This window comes from Xyrauchen texanus, unplaced genomic scaffold (genome assembly GCF_025860055.1).
Source record: "Xyrauchen texanus isolate HMW12.3.18 unplaced genomic scaffold, RBS_HiC_50CHRs HiC_scaffold_332, whole genome shotgun sequence".
Taxonomy (NCBI): domain Eukaryota; kingdom Metazoa; phylum Chordata; class Actinopteri; order Cypriniformes; family Catostomidae; genus Xyrauchen; species Xyrauchen texanus.
In genome coordinates this window covers 19,582-37,285 of record NW_026266300.1, presented here as the reverse complement: position 1 = coordinate 37,285, position 17,704 = coordinate 19,582, and the positions used below count along the sequence as shown (strand labels likewise).

Below are 17,704 nucleotides of genomic sequence, written 5' to 3'. Positions count from 1 at the left end.
TTTGCATTCTTAATTGTGATAAGTCTTTTTTCACTGCTTTGCAAGTGCTGGTTTTTCATTCATCTGGGCTTGCCACATTTTCCATTGAGGTTTTAGGCAACCAAAATTTATTTTGGACCTTTTTATTTTATTTTTCTCACAGGAGCTGCCGATTGGTTCCACTGATCCAGTGTGATTATTGCCCTCTCTTGTTTCACATGGACTGTGTGGACCCGCCTCTCACTGCCTTCCCTACAGGCAGGTGGATGTGTCCCAACCACATCCAGCACCTGGTAGTAAGCAAGCCTGCCTATGTAAAACAAACTCAAGACATGTATAGCCTTCTAATTGTAGCATTTCCAAATCTGAAATGTATATATAATAGTATAGAACAGAGTAAACCACAAAAGACCTATAAACGTCAGAACAGACTCTCTGTACTTTCCTTCCTCACAGCTAAACCAGAAAAGCTTGACCCTTAGCAACCGTTGCCAGCTGTTTGACCAGTTTCAGGACCGCATATCCCAGCATGCAGTAAAGGTCGACTTCCTGCAGCAAATACATCGGCCACACCCCCCGTTTTGGCAGTCAACTCACACACGAAGGAGAAAGACACTGAAGGTTATCCATCTGCTTAAAAAAAACTCGCTGCATGGCACAAGTCTGTATGCTTTTTTCTGTTTGACTTATTCAAGATACCCTTTGGTTTTTGCAGGTTCCTGATGCTGTAAAGTCACAGTACCAAAATCCACCTATCCTAATGCCCACAGCTGGAATCCGTGAAGGGGAATTGATCTGTACTGGTGTTCCAGAACCTTGTGTTCCGCAGTACTTAGCCAGTGAAGACGAACAACGACAGGTTCGGCTGAGCTGTCTATGTTTTATCATTCTTTAATTATGGGCATTTACATCATAGGTTCAATGACCATTAATTTTCCTTGTATGGAGAAAAATGAAGTGAATGGAGTCTAAAGCTAAAATTCTGCCTAACATCTCCATTTGTGTTCTGTGTAAGAAAGACAGTCATACAGGTTTGAAATAACCTGAGGGTTAGTAACGGGGGTGGAATCTTTAGGCACCTCTTGATTCAGGGAGTCACTATCCAGTTCCAAAATGATTTCTGATACATCTATATGTTCTTCTTATTGATTATTCTGCTGTGCAAAGGCAAAACACAGTAACTGCACAATTTGTCATGTGACAGACAAGTCTAGCTCAACTATGTCCAGATTTTAAGAAAATTCTGTAACTATAAAATGCTAATTTGTTGGTGTTGTTACTGTGTAGTTACAGTATTTGTATGGCAGGATTGTCATCATACAAATTATAAACTTTTGTTTTATTTTACAAATTGGCCCTTTACAGTTTGTAAGAACAGCAGTGAACAAAACATGTAATATCCATAAAATTCATGTCATCAGGTGTGCACACTGTGGCGACAAGCAAGTGACTTCCAATGAGCAACAACCAATTAAATATAGAGAGAGCTCAAGAGGAGAGGAAGGCATTTGGAAGCAGGAGACTGAAAAAAGAAATTAAAACATTACCCACTTCTCCCAAACCTCTCATTTATATTTCCAGTTGTTTGTTCATGTTCTGTGCAAATCAGTGCAATACCGGGTGTGAGCTTGTCTTTTATGTTATTTGTTGACTTATCAGGAATAAACTCTCTAGTTGTTATGTGTGCGAGTTTGTAAATAAATTTCAGTATCGTGGTTTCAGTCAGGGACAAATGGTTGCTTGGTTTATACACCCAGTCTGCAAACAGTCGTGGGTAGTGTGCGCTTGGCTTTAATATATGCCCATCTAACCATTTGTTTCTAGCAACTCTGGCGTGCACATAAGCCACTGTGCTGCCACATTTTACATTAAATTCAGAATTGATTCAGAATTTTTGAGAATCTATTCAAAGTCATTGAAGAAAATACATGATGCATTGGTGAATACATTTTTTTCCCCATCCCTAGTTAGTAAATTCATTAATTTTCATTTTTGGGTTTATTATCCCTTTAATCGCATTTTCCCCTCACTTTTTTTGTTTATGCTCCAATGTAGTGGCTCAAAGATGTCATCTCGCTACAGTGCAACATCATGAAGCATTTATGGAGAAGGCAAACATCATCTACATGGGAATCAGAACAAACAGAAAAGACAGATATGAAACTCAGCAGAGACTCCTGCCAGAGTGCTGTCTCGCATGGCTCCCAGTACGTTGTACACAAAGTGGTCTGTAGCTCATGTACTGATGGGCTGTGTCAGAACTGTAGGACCACAAATGGCCCAGTAGACCGGTTAGTTCAGCCCAATGGGGTGCAAGGTGCTGTTAGAACCCAAGGGAAGACCACAGACCATGAAAAAACACACACAACCACCCTTACTCCACCAAATCACACCAGCTCTGATTCTGTTATCAAGACTGAGGATTCCAGCTTAAAGTCCTGTAGGGGCATAGAGGTTGCTCCTCCTGCATGTGTCAAATTTGAGCCCAAAACTCCACCATTAGACCACAAGAAATCCCTACCAACCTCCGAGGCTTCAGCAACTGGAAAACTCTCGGCTTCTCCTGCGAGTACAGGAGCAAAGGTTATTAAGCAACCAAAAATCACCACAGACATCGGGTCAAGCTGCCAGAGATCATCTTCTGCTTTGTTTGGTAAGTTCACGTCTATGTACAGTAGGTTTTAGGTGATTAATTAGTACCCAATTTAAAGAGAAATACTGAATGGCTGTTGTCTTTTCTCAGGTGGAAAGGTGAGTGTTGACTCCATCACAGCAGGTGGTAGGAACGTGTTCTCATCAACAGAACTCCCTGATGTGTCAGAGCTGTCAGGCCGAATAAAGGACATCATGCAGGGCAGTGGAGGTATGTTTCTGTTCTGTTTTACTGTTCAGGTTATATGTTTGTTAAAGGGGTCATGAATGCTATTTGATTTTATTATCTCCCCTGAGGTCAAATGATAATGCAGGGTTTTTCCTGCATGGAAAATTACTAGGCGGCCGCATCAGTCAAATTTCGTCAAAAACTCTGGTGGGTGTATTCGTGGAAAACACTACTGGTGCACTCGGTGGATTGACATTCGTAATTACAAATCTCGGCAATAATAATAAAAAAATTCCATTGTCGAATAGTCGCTTGATGTCATTTAACGTAACTTAAGATCATGTAAAACTATAATGATGACACACGGGACGAGAGGAGCGCTGCAGCTCGAGTGTCTGATAGAAACACAGATCACAGCTTGGCGATATGTCTTTATTTTATCCTTAATTAAAGTTCAAATAATACTTGAAGTGATATGTAAATAAGCACATACTCCAAAACTTTCATTCTCTGTGCGGTAAGAGCTGCTTCAACCAGTCACGGAAGAGACCCAATCTGAGTGGGAGTCGAGACCGGGTGATCGCACTCTTAACACGGAGATGCTCGTCTCTTACCCCTGCTGTCTGCAGCTCGCATGTTGCATCATTGGTGAGATCCAGGGCTGGAATGGTAATCTGGTATACCGGGCATTTTCCGGTGGGCCAACACACTTTGGGGCTGATCAGGGGTGGACTTGTCATCGGGAGAAACAGGGGCTCGGCCACGAAACTGGGTGAATTGGCCGCGATAAGCTAAAATGAGCTGCTGCGTTATGTAGAATGGACCACAAAACGGCGCTGTGATATGCTGATTGGACCAAAAACCGGCACTGCGATTATGCAGAAAAGGAAACTCTCCACCATGGCCTAGACCAAAGAGCTGTCCAAGGATGTCAGCGACAAGATTGTAGATCTACACAAGGCTGGAATGGGCTACAAGACCATCGCCAAGCAGCTTGGTGAGAAGGTAACAACGGTTGGTGCAATTATTCGCAAGTGGAAGAAACACAAAAGAACTGTCAATCTCCCTCGGTCTGGGGCTTCATGCAAAATCTCACCACGTGGAGTTGCAATGATCATTAGAACGGTGAGGAATCAGCCCAGAATTACACGGGAGGATCTTGTCAATGATCTCAAGGCAGCTGGGACCATAGTCACCAAGAAAACAATTGGTAACATACTACGCCGTGAAGGACTGAAATCCTGCAGAGCCCGCAAGGTCCCCTTGCTCAAGAAAGCACATGTACAGGCCCGTTTGAAGTTTGCCAATGAACTTCTGGATGATTCAGAGGAGAACTGGGTGAAAGTGTTGTGGTCAGATGAGACCAAAATCGAGCTCTTTGGCATCAACTCAACTTGCCGTGTTTGGAGGAGGAGGAATGCTGCCTATGACCCCAAGAACACCATCCCCACCGTCAAACATGGAGGTGAAAACGTTATGCTTTGGGGGTGTTTTTCTGCTAAGGGGACAGGACAACTTCACCACATTAAAGAGACGATGGACCAGGCCATGTACCGTCAAATCTTGGGTGAGAACCTCCTTCCCTCAGCCAGGGCATTGAAAATGGGTCGTGGATGGGTATTCCAGCATGACAATGACCCAAAACACATGGCCAAGGCAACAAAGGAGTGGCTCAAGAAGAAGCACAATAAGGTCCTGGAGTGGCCTAGCCAGTCTCCAGACCTTAATCCCATAGAAAATCTGTGGAGGGAGCTGAAGGTTTGAGTTGCCAAATGTCAGCCTAGAAACCTTAATGACTTGGAGAAGATCTGCAAAGAGGAGTGGGACAAAATCCCTCCTGAGATGTGTGCAAACCTGGACTACAAGAAAAGTCTGTGATTGCCAAAAAGGGTTTTGCCACCAAGTACTAAGTCATGTTTTGCAGAGGGGTCGAATAATTATTTCCCTCATTAAAATGCAATTCAATTTATAAAATTTTTGACATGCGTTTTTCTGGATTTATTTGTTGTTATTCTGTCTCACTGTTCAAATTAACCTACCATTAAAATTATAGACTGATCATTTGTTTGTCAGTGGGCAAACATACAATATCAGCAGGGGATCAAATACTTTTTTCCCTCACTGTATATATATTGGTTTTGGAATGACAAGATTGACAAATGTTTATCAATAATACTCTTATGGCTAAAATGTTTATAGTGTTCTGTGACTAAAATGTCAACAGTTTTCATTGAATAAAACTACATTAAAAAGCTTAGACATTGTCAACTAAAACTTGACTAAATAAAATAATAAAAAATAGTATACGGTTGTCTAAATATGAAAAAAAATAAAATGGACATTTGACACTGGATTGAGACTAAATTAAAAAACAGCTGACAAAATTAACACTAGTATCCAGTTGCCAGGTCATTAGTAGTGTATTAACACAAAGCCAACGTTTATGGGTTTTTAACTTCACTTTTTTGATCATTATGGTACCACCACCACCACCTCATTTTGTGCCAGGAAAAACCCTGTAATGCTATAAAAGGTTTTATTTTTTTATTTTTTTGCATCAAAACAGTCACAATTTAGTTTAATTAGCATCTAAAACGCTCGGTTTTGGCCTAAGCACCTCCTTAAAACTTCAACATAAACACCCACTGTTATAATTAGCTAACATCACGCAGCCCCTCAAATTCAGCAAACTCAATCGGAAGAGAATATACAAGCTCTACAACATTTCAGGGTTTTCACATAATGCTCATGAAACACATTTAATCCAAATATATTAAACCGTTAATTTCAAGCACAGCTGTTAACACTCAGCACCATAAACTATCAAACAGTCAAGACATTTGAAATATTCATGATTGAAATGGTGTAACTGCATTTTTGATCAGTCCAATGACATCCATCTAGTCTATGTTTACATACACCAACAATTAAAAATAGTGCAGATGTGTGATAGAACACATCCATGCGTTTGTGCTCAAAATAACAAGATGCAGCAGCTGAAATGAAAGAATTGTTTGTAACGTGACACTCTTTTAAAAGTGGTAAGATACATGGCAACGGTCAGAGTCTGTGTATTTCATGTTTATATTCAAAATAATTCTGTGGTTTAATAATAATAATAATTCAAAATAACTCTGTGGTTTTTAGGATTAGTTAGCTACACAATGCCTCTGTTCTCTTGACTTGATCTGTGGGTGGGTCGAATGGGGCGATGATGCATGTTGTGGGATGTGTAAATACAAATGAGCAAGGTTTTATGATGTCACAGACAGATTTCAAAACGAGACATGTCAGCAGGGTTGCAAATATAAATAAATACTCTTTAGACTGGGAATGAAGTTTTGAGTTGTGAAATTTACGGTATGTTTTTTTTTATAGTACAGTTACCGCTTATATGTCTAAATATCAAGGAAAATTCTCTATTTCATGGCCCCTTTTAAAAAAATCCTCCTGGCTGTTGCCTTTTGGAATCATTTTGTAACTTTTACAGAAGTTGAACTCAACTCGTTGGATGAGAGGTTTATCAAACTCTTGGCCTGGCAGAGGATTCAACAGCTCTTTGAATCAAAAACCTCTCCTGTTCAAAGTAGCCCACTCCTCTTGGTGTCACTCACTCACAGAAAACACAGTGAAGGTAAGAAGAGCCTCTGATCATGCAGCCTACATTTCTAGCCATTAAACATGAATGTATATTGCTTTCACTCTGCATATTTACTCATATTTACTTGTGATTTCTCTGTTCACAGCCCAAAATAGGGAGGTGCAGGCAAAAGCTTCATTCTGTCCGGTCTCGGGAAAGGGATCAGCTGTCAGCATGTGCTACCGGAGTCTGTACATTGGGACGGGTGAGTATCATCCTGTGACCAAAATCAGATTTTCCAAAGACTTCATCCTGCAGTGTTCAATAGAACTGGCTTTTCTCTGTGCAGGTGCTGATATGGATGTGTGCCTTACAAAATACGGTCATTGTAACTATGTTTCAGGGAAACATGCCTGTATATTTTATGATGAGGTATGTGAATTTAAACATTATCACAGTTTTGAGACAGATGGTTTTCATTGCATTGGAGTGATTGAATGTGTTTTGAAAGTCGCTTTGGATAAAAGTTTCTGCTAAATTAATAAATGTAAATGTTTTCTCCTTCCAGAACACAAAGCAGTATGAATTGCTGAACTATAGCGAGCATGGGACAATAGTCGACAATGTGCTATATTCTTGTGACTTTTCTGAGAAGATAAGCCAGACCCCGTCTAGCAGCCTTCTTGCCAAAGTTCAAAATATTATCCGTAAGTTTTTGTTTTTCAAATTGAAAGTCATTGAACAGTAAGCAGCAGTATTGGTTATGTGCTGTTTCTGTATGTTAGAATACCCAGATGACCTGCTATATTTGTGCAATGTACAGAGCTTACTGCATGGAATATTATATCTAACAATGCAATGTTCTTAACTTGACCTTCCATTTCCAGTATGTTGAATGAACCAGAATTAATATCCACCTTAATTTTTTACATCATGATCTTTCATGTACTTTTTTAATAAATTTGATCACATTTCTAAGAGTTTTAAGAAATGTTTACAAATAACAAAACAATTCATTTTTAAGATAATTGAAGGTGACTAGTGCAATTAATCAGCAATGCAGTGAGATCATGTGGCACAACGTAGAATACAAGAGTTTTAAATGTTTGTTGCTTAGTGAATAGTTTTACATGCTGTTTTTAAAAAATAGTGTGCTGTAAAGCTTAAAGTATAATTCGGTCTGATGTGAACGCTAGATACCTGCGTATAGGATGTGTGCGGCCTGATTTTTCTAACCATGCATACTCTGAACGTGCATTATGCGCATGCTTCTGGAATTATTTGCACTAAATATTGAGTCCACAAGGTGGCAAAACTCACATTGGAGCCTTTGCTGTCAAGAATAGTTAGAAATAGTTCAGTCTATGATAGCAGTTGTAGCTTGCATGCGCTAACCACCTGTGTATGCGTGCATTGTCAAATGAAGGATACATATGATAGGCTAGTGTTTGCTAGCGGCTAGAAGAAGCCCAAATGCTACGACTGCCATCAAAGTCTGAACTATTGGGGCCTGGGTAGCTCAGTGGTAAAGACGCTGGCTACCCCCCTGGAGTTCGCTAGTTTGAATCCCATGGTGTGTAGAGTGACTCCAGCCAGGTCTCCTAAGCAATCAAATTGGCCCGGTTGCTAGGGAGGGTGGAGTCACATGGGGTAACCTCCTCATGGTCGCTATAATGTGGTTCGTTCTTGGTGGGGCACGTGGTGAGTTTAGCGTGAAGCCTCCACATGCGCTATGTCTCCGTGCCAACACGCTCAATAAGCCACGTGATGCGTGGATTGACGGTCTCCAATGCAGAGGCAGCTCGGATTCGTCCTCTGCCTCCCGGATTAATGCGAATCACTACGTGACCACGAGGACTTAAAAGCTTGGGAGAAAAAGTAAAGAAACTTTATAAATAAGACAACTATTTATCTTCAGGAGTTTAGACCCATAAAGATGTCTTTTATAGTCCTTCAAACTCGAGTTATACAAATGCAAGTAACTCCTGACCTCCTTACACACTAGCTCTTGACGTGCAAATCCACTTTTGTTGTTTCCACATTCGTCTGCTGTGGTTTACTGCCGTTTACACAATATTCAAATGCTTTTTCATGACAGCAATGGCTCAATTGTGAGTGTTGCCACCTTGTGGACCCACTAATTATTGCAAATAATTCCAGGCACATGCGCATACTATGTGATCGGAGAACGAACGGTCAGAAAAATCAGGCTGCATGCATTCAGTGCTCAAGCACTCTGCTGAAGACGTAATTTGCGTCACTCGTCCTGTACGCAGATGGCTACCTTTCGCATCTGACCAAAGTACACTCCTGGTTTAGGCAGTGTACTAGTATTCCATTCCAAACATAGCCAATAATGCAAGTGTGTTTCCAGGTCGCTGCAAGAAAAAGGATCAGGAGGACTCTGTGGCTACTGTATCAGAGGGTGGAGTAATGAGTTGCCAATCTCAAGATGCTTCCATCACTCCGTGTAACTGTAAGAGCAGCGGCTCAAGTCTGATTGGAGGTAGTGGTGCTGGATGGGAAGGCACTGTGCTCCTTCATCATGGGAGCCACATAAAACTGGGCTGCTTGCAGTTTATCTTTAGCATCACAGAGTTTGCCAGCAAAACGCCTAAAGAGGAGATCACAACCTGTAGCCTCACTCCTACTTTTGGCAAACAGGGGGAGCAGTTGAGCAAGGCCACACCTCCGCCACCGCTCCAACACAACCTTGTAATTTAATCTCTACAGCACTTACCTGCCTCTACGTTGAACTGTACAGAGTTTAAACGGTTTCCTACTTATTTAATTCTTTATACACTTGCATGAGGTGAGGTGTTTTTATAATATTTTCTTTCAGAGACTCTTTTGGCAGGTTGCACATAGATTTTTGTGTTCTTTTCTCAATGCAAAAGATGAGATCTTTGAACTTGCATTTTTAAAGGGAAACGTTGATCATCCTCAGTGCTTGGAGAACGAATAAGCAGTTTACACGTGTAAAGAAATTAAAACATGTTCTATTTTGTGCCAGTAACAATAGTTTTTATATAAACATGCCTTTTTTTCATGAGACGGAAGCTTTTATTTATGTACTGTATCTGGTGTATAGTCAGACCTGGCGTTCATTTAACCCAACACATTCGAAGAAACTCATGTAAATATTTGTAAGTATTCTTGTAAATAGCCATGTTTCCACACGCCCATGACTTCAGTGCACATAGGTGCTCCGATTTGTATTATTTCTGTAGTGTGCCATTTTAATGTTCAGTCCTTTTATGTGTCTGTTTCATGTGCTATATAATTACAATTTTCACTAGTTTTTTGTGTCAAACTATGTAAATACAAACCAGATTTTAAATAACACACTTTAGAAATCCACTGGCCCACATTTGTATTATTTAAGCTGGTTAATAATCTTCTAAGATTAGAAGAGTTTCAGAAAATGTAAGCAACAAAGCAACAGTGCAGATGTCCTGCTGATAGGTTCATTATCAGCAATGATTATGTAGTTGTGTAATCTCAAAGCAGTGTCCCAGAGGGCGGGTTTGGTTTCAGCAGTTCTCTTCCTGTTTCAGTCTAGAGGAAAGTGCTCTTACATATGCAAAAATAAGAATTACACTTATCGTTTGAATACAATGTTTATTACTATTTTACTAATCTGCGGAGGACTGGTCGGATTGTACCTGCTGCTAAGCGTGACTGTTTTGAAACCGTCTAAATGTCAAAGCACAGCAAAATTGCACGGGAAGACGGTGATTGTGACTGGTAAGTGTTGAATTTTCGTGAATTAATATGTGTCCTCATCATACAATCTTGTGTCCTTGTTTTTAAGATTAATCGTTTTTAAACAGGTTTTGCTGTTTATTAAAAAAATATACAGCAGGCGGATTTTACAATGCATAAATCTTATACGCACGTGCATTCGTCGGCTGAACAAATATAATAAGCATTTATTTTCAGGCGCAAACACGGGTATCGGAAGAGCCACAGCGCTGGATCTGGCGAGTAGAGGAGCTCGAGTGATTTTGGCTTGCAGGGATGAGAATAGAGCTCAGGCTGCTGTCACACACATACAGAAGGTGAGACGGGTTCGTTGATCAGCGGTCATTGTTGCTATTAGTGGCCGTCCTCCAGGGGGCGCTGGACGGCCAGAAAACCAAACAATCAAAAGGCGTAGTTCACCCAAAAATGAAAATTATCTCATCATTTACTCGCCCTAATGCCATCCCAGATGTGTTTATTTTTTTTCTTCTGCTGAACACAAACGAAGATTTTTAGAAGAATATTTCTGCTCTATAGGTCCATACAATACAAGTGAATGGTGACCAAAATTCTGAAGCTCCAAAAAGCACACAAAGGCAGCATAAGTCATTCATAAATCAAAACTTAAAATAATTCATAGTATACTGGCACATTCAAGTAATTTTGGAATGATCATATTTACGAGACGATCGCCACCACAAAGTCATAATTACGAGTGGGGAAACTGGATTTTCTTAAAGCCCTGACTTTCCGAGTTGGGGGGTGTCAATTAAAGAGTCATGGTGGAAGTCAATTGTTATTTATAATATTTCAGTTTTACTTGAGGATTTTTAATCTGCAGTTTAGTTTGTATGCAGTTTTTTGTACAGTTAATGACAAATAATGGTAAAATTAGCCAGAAAATAAGTTTAATGTAGCAATAAGTGTTTGCAACAAAACTACATTTCCCATCATTATATGAGGCTGCACAAGAACGATAAAATGATAGATAAAATATTACACACCTAATGCGTGGCTTTGCTCATCATTTTGTTGCACTGGTGCTGTAAAAGCTTCCTGCCTTCACCAGTATGTAAAAAAGAGAGAAAGAAATATGAAAATGTAAAATGGATTTGTTCTTTCAGACTAAAGTCACTTGAATGCTAGGCATGTTACAATAGACACATTTCACAAGATGATATGATCATAGGTGTATTTCGGGCCGGACCAGTGCAAAGGGGCCCTGGGCTGTCAGGTCCCATCAACTTTGAAAACAAATTTTTATATACTCTTGAATATGTGGCCCCACAGCGGTCAAATACAAGGCCATCTCAATTGGGCCCCCAGCCCACTTATAGGACCCTTTCGCCTTCCTGTTTTTACATAAAAAATATTTTGAGCCAAACATTTGCATTTTCTAACTATTATTTCATACTTCAGGCTTTATAGGGTTAAACTTTATGCTTTGTATGAACAGTGCTTTCAAACAAAATAATTTATTATACTAATAATAGCTATAACTGCATGTCTCCCCAATATTACAAAAAATAACTTAGGTGGTTGGGAAAAAGAAGATATTGTTTTTTTATTTCGTGTAGTACAAAATACTGACCTGGTATTATAATACCTATTGGTTTGACAAAACCTTGTCTGAAAGATTAAAGTAGATTTAAATGCTTGAAGTTAGAAATTTGTACAGCTCTTACAGTAAGAGTAAGAGAGAGAAAGTAATCATTTGTTTCCATCATCTTTCCTCTCGACGCGCCCCTTCCAACATCCCATCTCGGCAACTCGTGTATCATCTAGAATTCAGAGTTTCACACTTGTAAGTGCAAATTCGCTTGATCATTCATGTGCTCTGAACTCATAATTACAATATTTCCGACTCCACTTGAAGGGGCTCATTAGTTTTCTGTTTCATCAGGCACATACACACACACACACACACACACACACTTGTGGTAATTGTTGTCCTTTTTTAGCAACTTGTTTGCAATGTACATTTTTTGAAAACACGGCAGCTTCAGAATTCATTTTTGAGGTATGACTGTGCTCCGTGTACCTTCGGATGATTCGTTTTCTAATTTTTGTCTCCAAAAACGGAATAACAAATTTACTTGTTTTTCCTCTAGAAAGAAATGGGCAAAATTGAGAAAACACTTCCAGCCCAAATGCATGCTTTTACAGCTCATGCACCCTAATGGACTTTTTTTTTTTTTTTTTTTCCCTAATGGACTTGCTGACTAGCACTCCATCGGTCTGCTCATGTCACCAAAGTCCTGACTTCAAGGAGGACTGCATGGGCTTAGGGTGCCATTTGGGACAGGGCCCTGGTTGGTGTAATGCTTCACAGTTCAGTTTTCAGGCCATACTGATCCAAATGCAAAAATAGAAAAAATGGTTTGAAACTTTAATTATTTATTTATTTTTCTGTGTACTTCATGAATGGATATTAGACCTTTTTCCTCTCCTTTCATTCAGTTAATTTTTTTCTAAATTGTGACTTCAGAAATGTTTTTTTGATTAAATTATGGTGTTTTGGATTTTGCTTGTACCAAAGGTTATTGTATCCAGTTGTGCAGTTGCTTCATGAGAGATAGCATTGCAGTAAACATGCAGCAGATTAGAAACTATCTGCAAAAAAAAACAAACAACTTTAACTCTGGTGAACTCTTGGACTAATAGAAGGGGTTGAGGATGATCAAATGAAGATCAATGTGTGCATTGACCAATCAGTGTAATTAGGAGGGTCAGGCCCTATGTGCAAATCAAATATTTGACTTATAAACTCGGTTTATATGGATGAATGAAAAACGTGTTTTCTTTATTGTTTTTTAATTGGAAAAACAAACAAATAAAATGTAAATTGTTGAAATATGTTCACGAAAGATAACAGAAATTAGATAAATGTTTGTTGGTTTTGAAGACAAAAATGAGAAAACGAATTATCCGGAGGTACACAAATTGACTGTGTAAAACAACGTTTAAGTATCTTCAACTAAAGTTTACCACAGACCTTTTTCTATAAAACCTTATTTAACTTTGATCAAATGAAATGAACTTTTATGGGCACACAGGAAACAGGAAATAAAGATGTGTTGTATATGCACTTGGATCTGGCCAGTCTGCTGTCTGTGAGGACTTTCGCTGAGAACTTTCTCAAGAGAGAATCCAGATTAGATATTCTTATCAACAATGCAGGTACATGTGATATATTTTCTTTTTATGTGATAATGTAAATAATAACTTATAAAACTTGGTAATCATTTTAAAATCAATTTTGAAAGTCAGTTTTGAAAGCTTTGTATTTTTTGTTTCTCTGTTCTTTAAGGACTTGTATTGGGGGGCAAGACTGAGGATGGTTTTGGAAAGATCTTTGGTGTCAATCATCTTGGTCACTTCCTGCTTACTGTTCTGCTGTTGGAACGGTTAAAAGAGTGCGGTCCTAGCAGAGTTGTGACTGTCTCTTCAATGGCCCATTTGTGGGGGAAAATTGACTTCAACTGCATTAACACTCATAAAGATTTGGGTTTAGGAAATTCCACAATGAATTTGCTGAAGTTGTACAGCAACAGCAAACTCTGCAATATCCTCTTCACCTACGAACTGGCCAAGAGAATGAAAGACACACATGTTACCTGCTACAGTCTTCATCCAGGTCAGTGTGTATTTTTAGTCACTAAACAGCAATATTTGGTAATGTATAGTGGGTTTCATACAAGTTCTCCTAACACTGGTTACTTTACAGGAGCCATCAAAACAGAGATTGGTCGTCACAGCAGCATATGGTGGAAGCTGTTCCTGACACCAATTTTGCTGCTGTTCTTTAATGATGTGGATGCTGGAGCTCAGACTTCTCTATACTGTGCACTTCAAGAAGGTATTGAGCACCTGAGTGGAAGTTACTTCTCTAACTGTGCATTGCAGAAGGTTCCTGCTAAAGCCAGAGATGATGCAGCAGCCAAAAAGCTTTGGGAAGTCAGCGAGCGCCTCTGTGGTTTAGCATGAGCTCATTATGCACTAGTTACTTTCCTCCTGTATCGATTTGTATGCATTGTATACGATCAGTGTTTGGTGTAATGCATTACTAAGTAATTAATTACAGTAATTAAATTACTTTTATTTTTCAGTAATTTAGTTAGTTCTGATGTAATTGCATTAACTACTGTATAGACTATACAACATATATATAACGATTATATATTTATATAAATATATAAAACAATAGTGAATTTAAATTCTAAAATGTATATTATAATATAAAAATTCTTTGGACAGTTCATGAATAATATATTTGATTTTATAGGATTTATTTGAAAGAATTAATAGAACAGTTTCATGTCTAAACTTGTATTTATCATCTGGTCAAGGTTGATAAGGGTTTTAGAATGTAATTAGTAATAAGTAATGCAATTACTTTTCAGACAGAGTATTTAGAGGAGTAATCGAATTACACTGTAGATGTAGTTAGTAACTTTTTTAGAGTAACTTACCCAACACTATGCAATAAATAAACGCTGATAATTTTCACTAAAACAACTGAGTAATTTTGATCGCAAAGTTGACTGTTTGATAAACCTGTGTGTGTGTGTGTGTGTGTGTGTTATAAGGTTCATGGGTGACATTGTCAACTGATGTGCTCAGTACTTCTGTAACCGCACAATCAAAAATGAACAAGCATCACTTGTCACTCAACTTGAAAACATGCATGCACATTAGCTGGACCAGCCTGAAATTCATTTTTTTGCATGAACTTAAGCACAATTTATGATACCATTGTTGTCAAGATTTAACTGCTGATTGGAAATATGTTCTTTGATCGTAATCTTGACCAGCCATTTTGGAGATTTCAGTCTTTCCCCATTCAAAAATATAGGAGCTGTACTGTTATACTGTAATGTTTGCTGGCAACAAGGTAGATGCAGAGACGATAACAATGAAGTGTGATGATCCCAAGTGCAGTTTATTTACAAAAGTGATATCCAATAACCCTAACTTTAAATGTGAACAAAACATAAACTTGACTTAACTTAACTAAACTTGACTATGAACCAATATGTAAACATGACTATAGAACCAACATTACCCCAACAATACTCGACAATGGCAAACATGAGGGTTAAATACTGGGACATGGGAGAACACATGACAATGATAGCCTATGAACACTTAGGACTCTAAACAAGATAACACGACTGCTAACAACCTAATGAACCAATGGGACAAGACAAGAACATGGGAAATACATGTCAAGATCACATGACAAGGAAACAGAAACAAGAGTAAAAGACATGAACAAAAACACATACAATCCTGACATGGATTGTATGTAAACTGGAGGGACGAGGGACCCCGGTAAAGCCAACTGGCTGAAGGACTGTGGTGGAGCCGAGGGATCGACAGGCCTAGGCGGATTCCAGGGCTCGGAAGGTCTAGGCGGAGTCGGAGGTTCGAAAGTTCTCCATGGGATTTCTCAGAGGGTGATGATTGAGCTGGTGGTTTAGGGGGAACAGGATATACCATGATATTCTTTGAAGTAGCATTTAAATTCTCATGCGACAATGGAAATGGTAATAATTCAGTATTGCCATTTTATACCATCACTGGGCCAAGGTACAACCATAGTACTTTCTTTGTAAGGGTTACAGCAAAAAAAAGCTATTCAGCTCAAAAGTGTGAAGAATTTTATAATTATAAATATTCTTTAATTGAACAGATTGTGACCTAAACATGTGCCTAAACATAGTATAAATGTACTTGCTGCAACACCTGTATATATGAAACCATGTACACCTCATTTAGTTTGTGAGATCATGTTCCCACAGTAACATTAAAAATGGTTGCTTTGTCATACCAGGGTAAAGACGTAACACTCTAGGTGTGCCTGGGGATGCCAAAGTCTTTAATGTGTTGAATGTGTCACCTCTCCCATTTAGAGTATGAGATCATTGTTGTAAAAGAACGGCATGCACTGTCACATGCATATTGCCATGTCAAATCTACGTCAAGGAATTGACGTCTAGCAATACTTTTGAGCTGAATTACTGAATTTCTCCATGTAAAATTTTAAACTTGAAAACTCGTATGATGATATGGCATATGCACACTCACTAAGAAATTGAAGATTCAACTGGTCTGCACCAGCAGACCATGGGAGGTTCCCATTCATTGTAGTAAGCTATTAAACATTTAGTCAAAGTCAGCATCATTTGGAGGTTTTCTATCACATGGTGTCAAGTAAATAATAGCATTTTGTTTTTCTCAAATTGTAGCATTTTTGAAGTTCATTCATTTAACCCTGTTGCCAAAGTAATTGTAAGAAAAATTATGTCTATCTACAAACCAGCATTTGGTTCCAAACTAAATTACTTAATTTAGCATTATATATATATATATATATATATATACTGAGAAAAAAAAAAACTGTTAATTTTACTTAATTAAATTGTGGACATTAGTTCCACACAATGAAAATTCATTTCTTTGGTATGAAGTATAATTTTATAATATTCTCTACTCTGATACTTTGTGTAGTGAAAACCTAAATACATTAAGTTAACCAAACTTACATTTTATCTGTCCAAAAAACTCTCTTGAACCTTGCAGCTTATTGCTATCTAGCAACAAACACATTAAGATATTATATATCTTTTTGTAATATAGGCTATAACAAGTAGGCCTATGTTGAAAAAAGTCTTTTTTGATCAAATCTAGACAGGCCCCATTTCCAGCACCCATCATTCCAACAACTTATCCTTGAGCAATCATGCTAAATGTAAAATTTGGTACTATAAAATCACTTATATCTAACACAGTTGAAAAAAGTGATAAATACGCTGGCTACCACCCCTGGAGTTCGCTAGTTCGAATCCCAATCCATGCTGAGTGACTCCAGACAGTTCTCCTAAGCAACCAAATTGTCCCAGTTGCTAAGGTGTTGCTAGTCACATGGGGTAACCTCGTGGTCACTATAATGTGGTTAGTTTTCGGTGCAGTGCATGGTGTGTTGAGCATGGATGCCGCGGTGGATGACGTGAAGCCTCCACACGCACTACATCTCCGTGGCAACGCTCTCAACAAGCCACGTGATAAGATGTGCGAGTTGACGGTCTCAGATGCGGAGGCAACTGGGATTCGTCCTCCGCCACCTGGATTGAGGCAAGTCACTACATGACCACGAGGACTTAGCGCATTGGTAATTGGGCATTCCAATTTGGGTGAAAAAAGTTTAAAAACAAATTTTACAAAAAAACATCTTCTTTGTTTTTGAGTTGCCACAGTATGCAATAGACTGGCATGTCTTAAGGTCAATATTAGATAAAAAAAAAAAAATGGCAAAAAGATTTCATCCAAAGGTGTACACTACAGTCTTCAAAGACAAAGTACAACTGGCTCTAACATGGACAGAAAGAGATGTGGAAGGCTAAATGTACAAGGAGGATAAGATGATAAGTACATCAGAGTCTCTAGTTTGAGAAACAGATGCCTCACATGTCCTCAACTGAGCGTTTCATTGAATTCTACCTGCTCAACACCACTTAAAGAGAAGACTCAGTTGAAGTATTTGGACAAACTGACAGCTAGAATGCCAAGGATCTGCA

General features: G+C 38.8%; 2 protein-coding genes across 2 annotated transcripts; both read left to right on the top strand.

Moving 5' to 3' along the window:
• Positions 1 to 142: 142 nt before the first annotated feature.
• On the top strand, positions 143 to 9,735 carry LOC127642059 (PHD finger protein 12-like; the record flags this gene model as incomplete). Its single annotated transcript, XM_052124797.1, has 10 exons — positions 143 to 272; positions 436 to 600; positions 695 to 838; positions 2,035 to 2,632; positions 2,723 to 2,842; positions 6,291 to 6,434; positions 6,547 to 6,645; positions 6,730 to 6,812; positions 6,949 to 7,087; positions 8,755 to 9,735. Coding segments are annotated over 10 exons (1,972 nt in total), but the record flags the coding sequence as incomplete, so codon positions are not given.
• A 155-nt stretch (positions 9,736 to 9,890) lies between these two features.
• dhrs13a.1 (dehydrogenase/reductase (SDR family) member 13a, tandem duplicate 1) lies at positions 9,891 to 14,651 on the top strand. Its single transcript, XM_052124799.1, has 5 exons — positions 9,891 to 10,127; positions 10,323 to 10,441; positions 13,181 to 13,304; positions 13,435 to 13,761; positions 13,852 to 14,651. The coding sequence occupies exons 1-5, from the start codon at positions 9,998 to 10,000 to the stop codon at positions 14,109 to 14,111; spliced, it is 960 nt and encodes a 319-aa protein (XP_051980759.1). The 5' UTR covers positions 9,891 to 9,997; the 3' UTR covers positions 14,112 to 14,651.
• Positions 14,652 to 17,704: the final 3,053 nt, after the last annotated feature.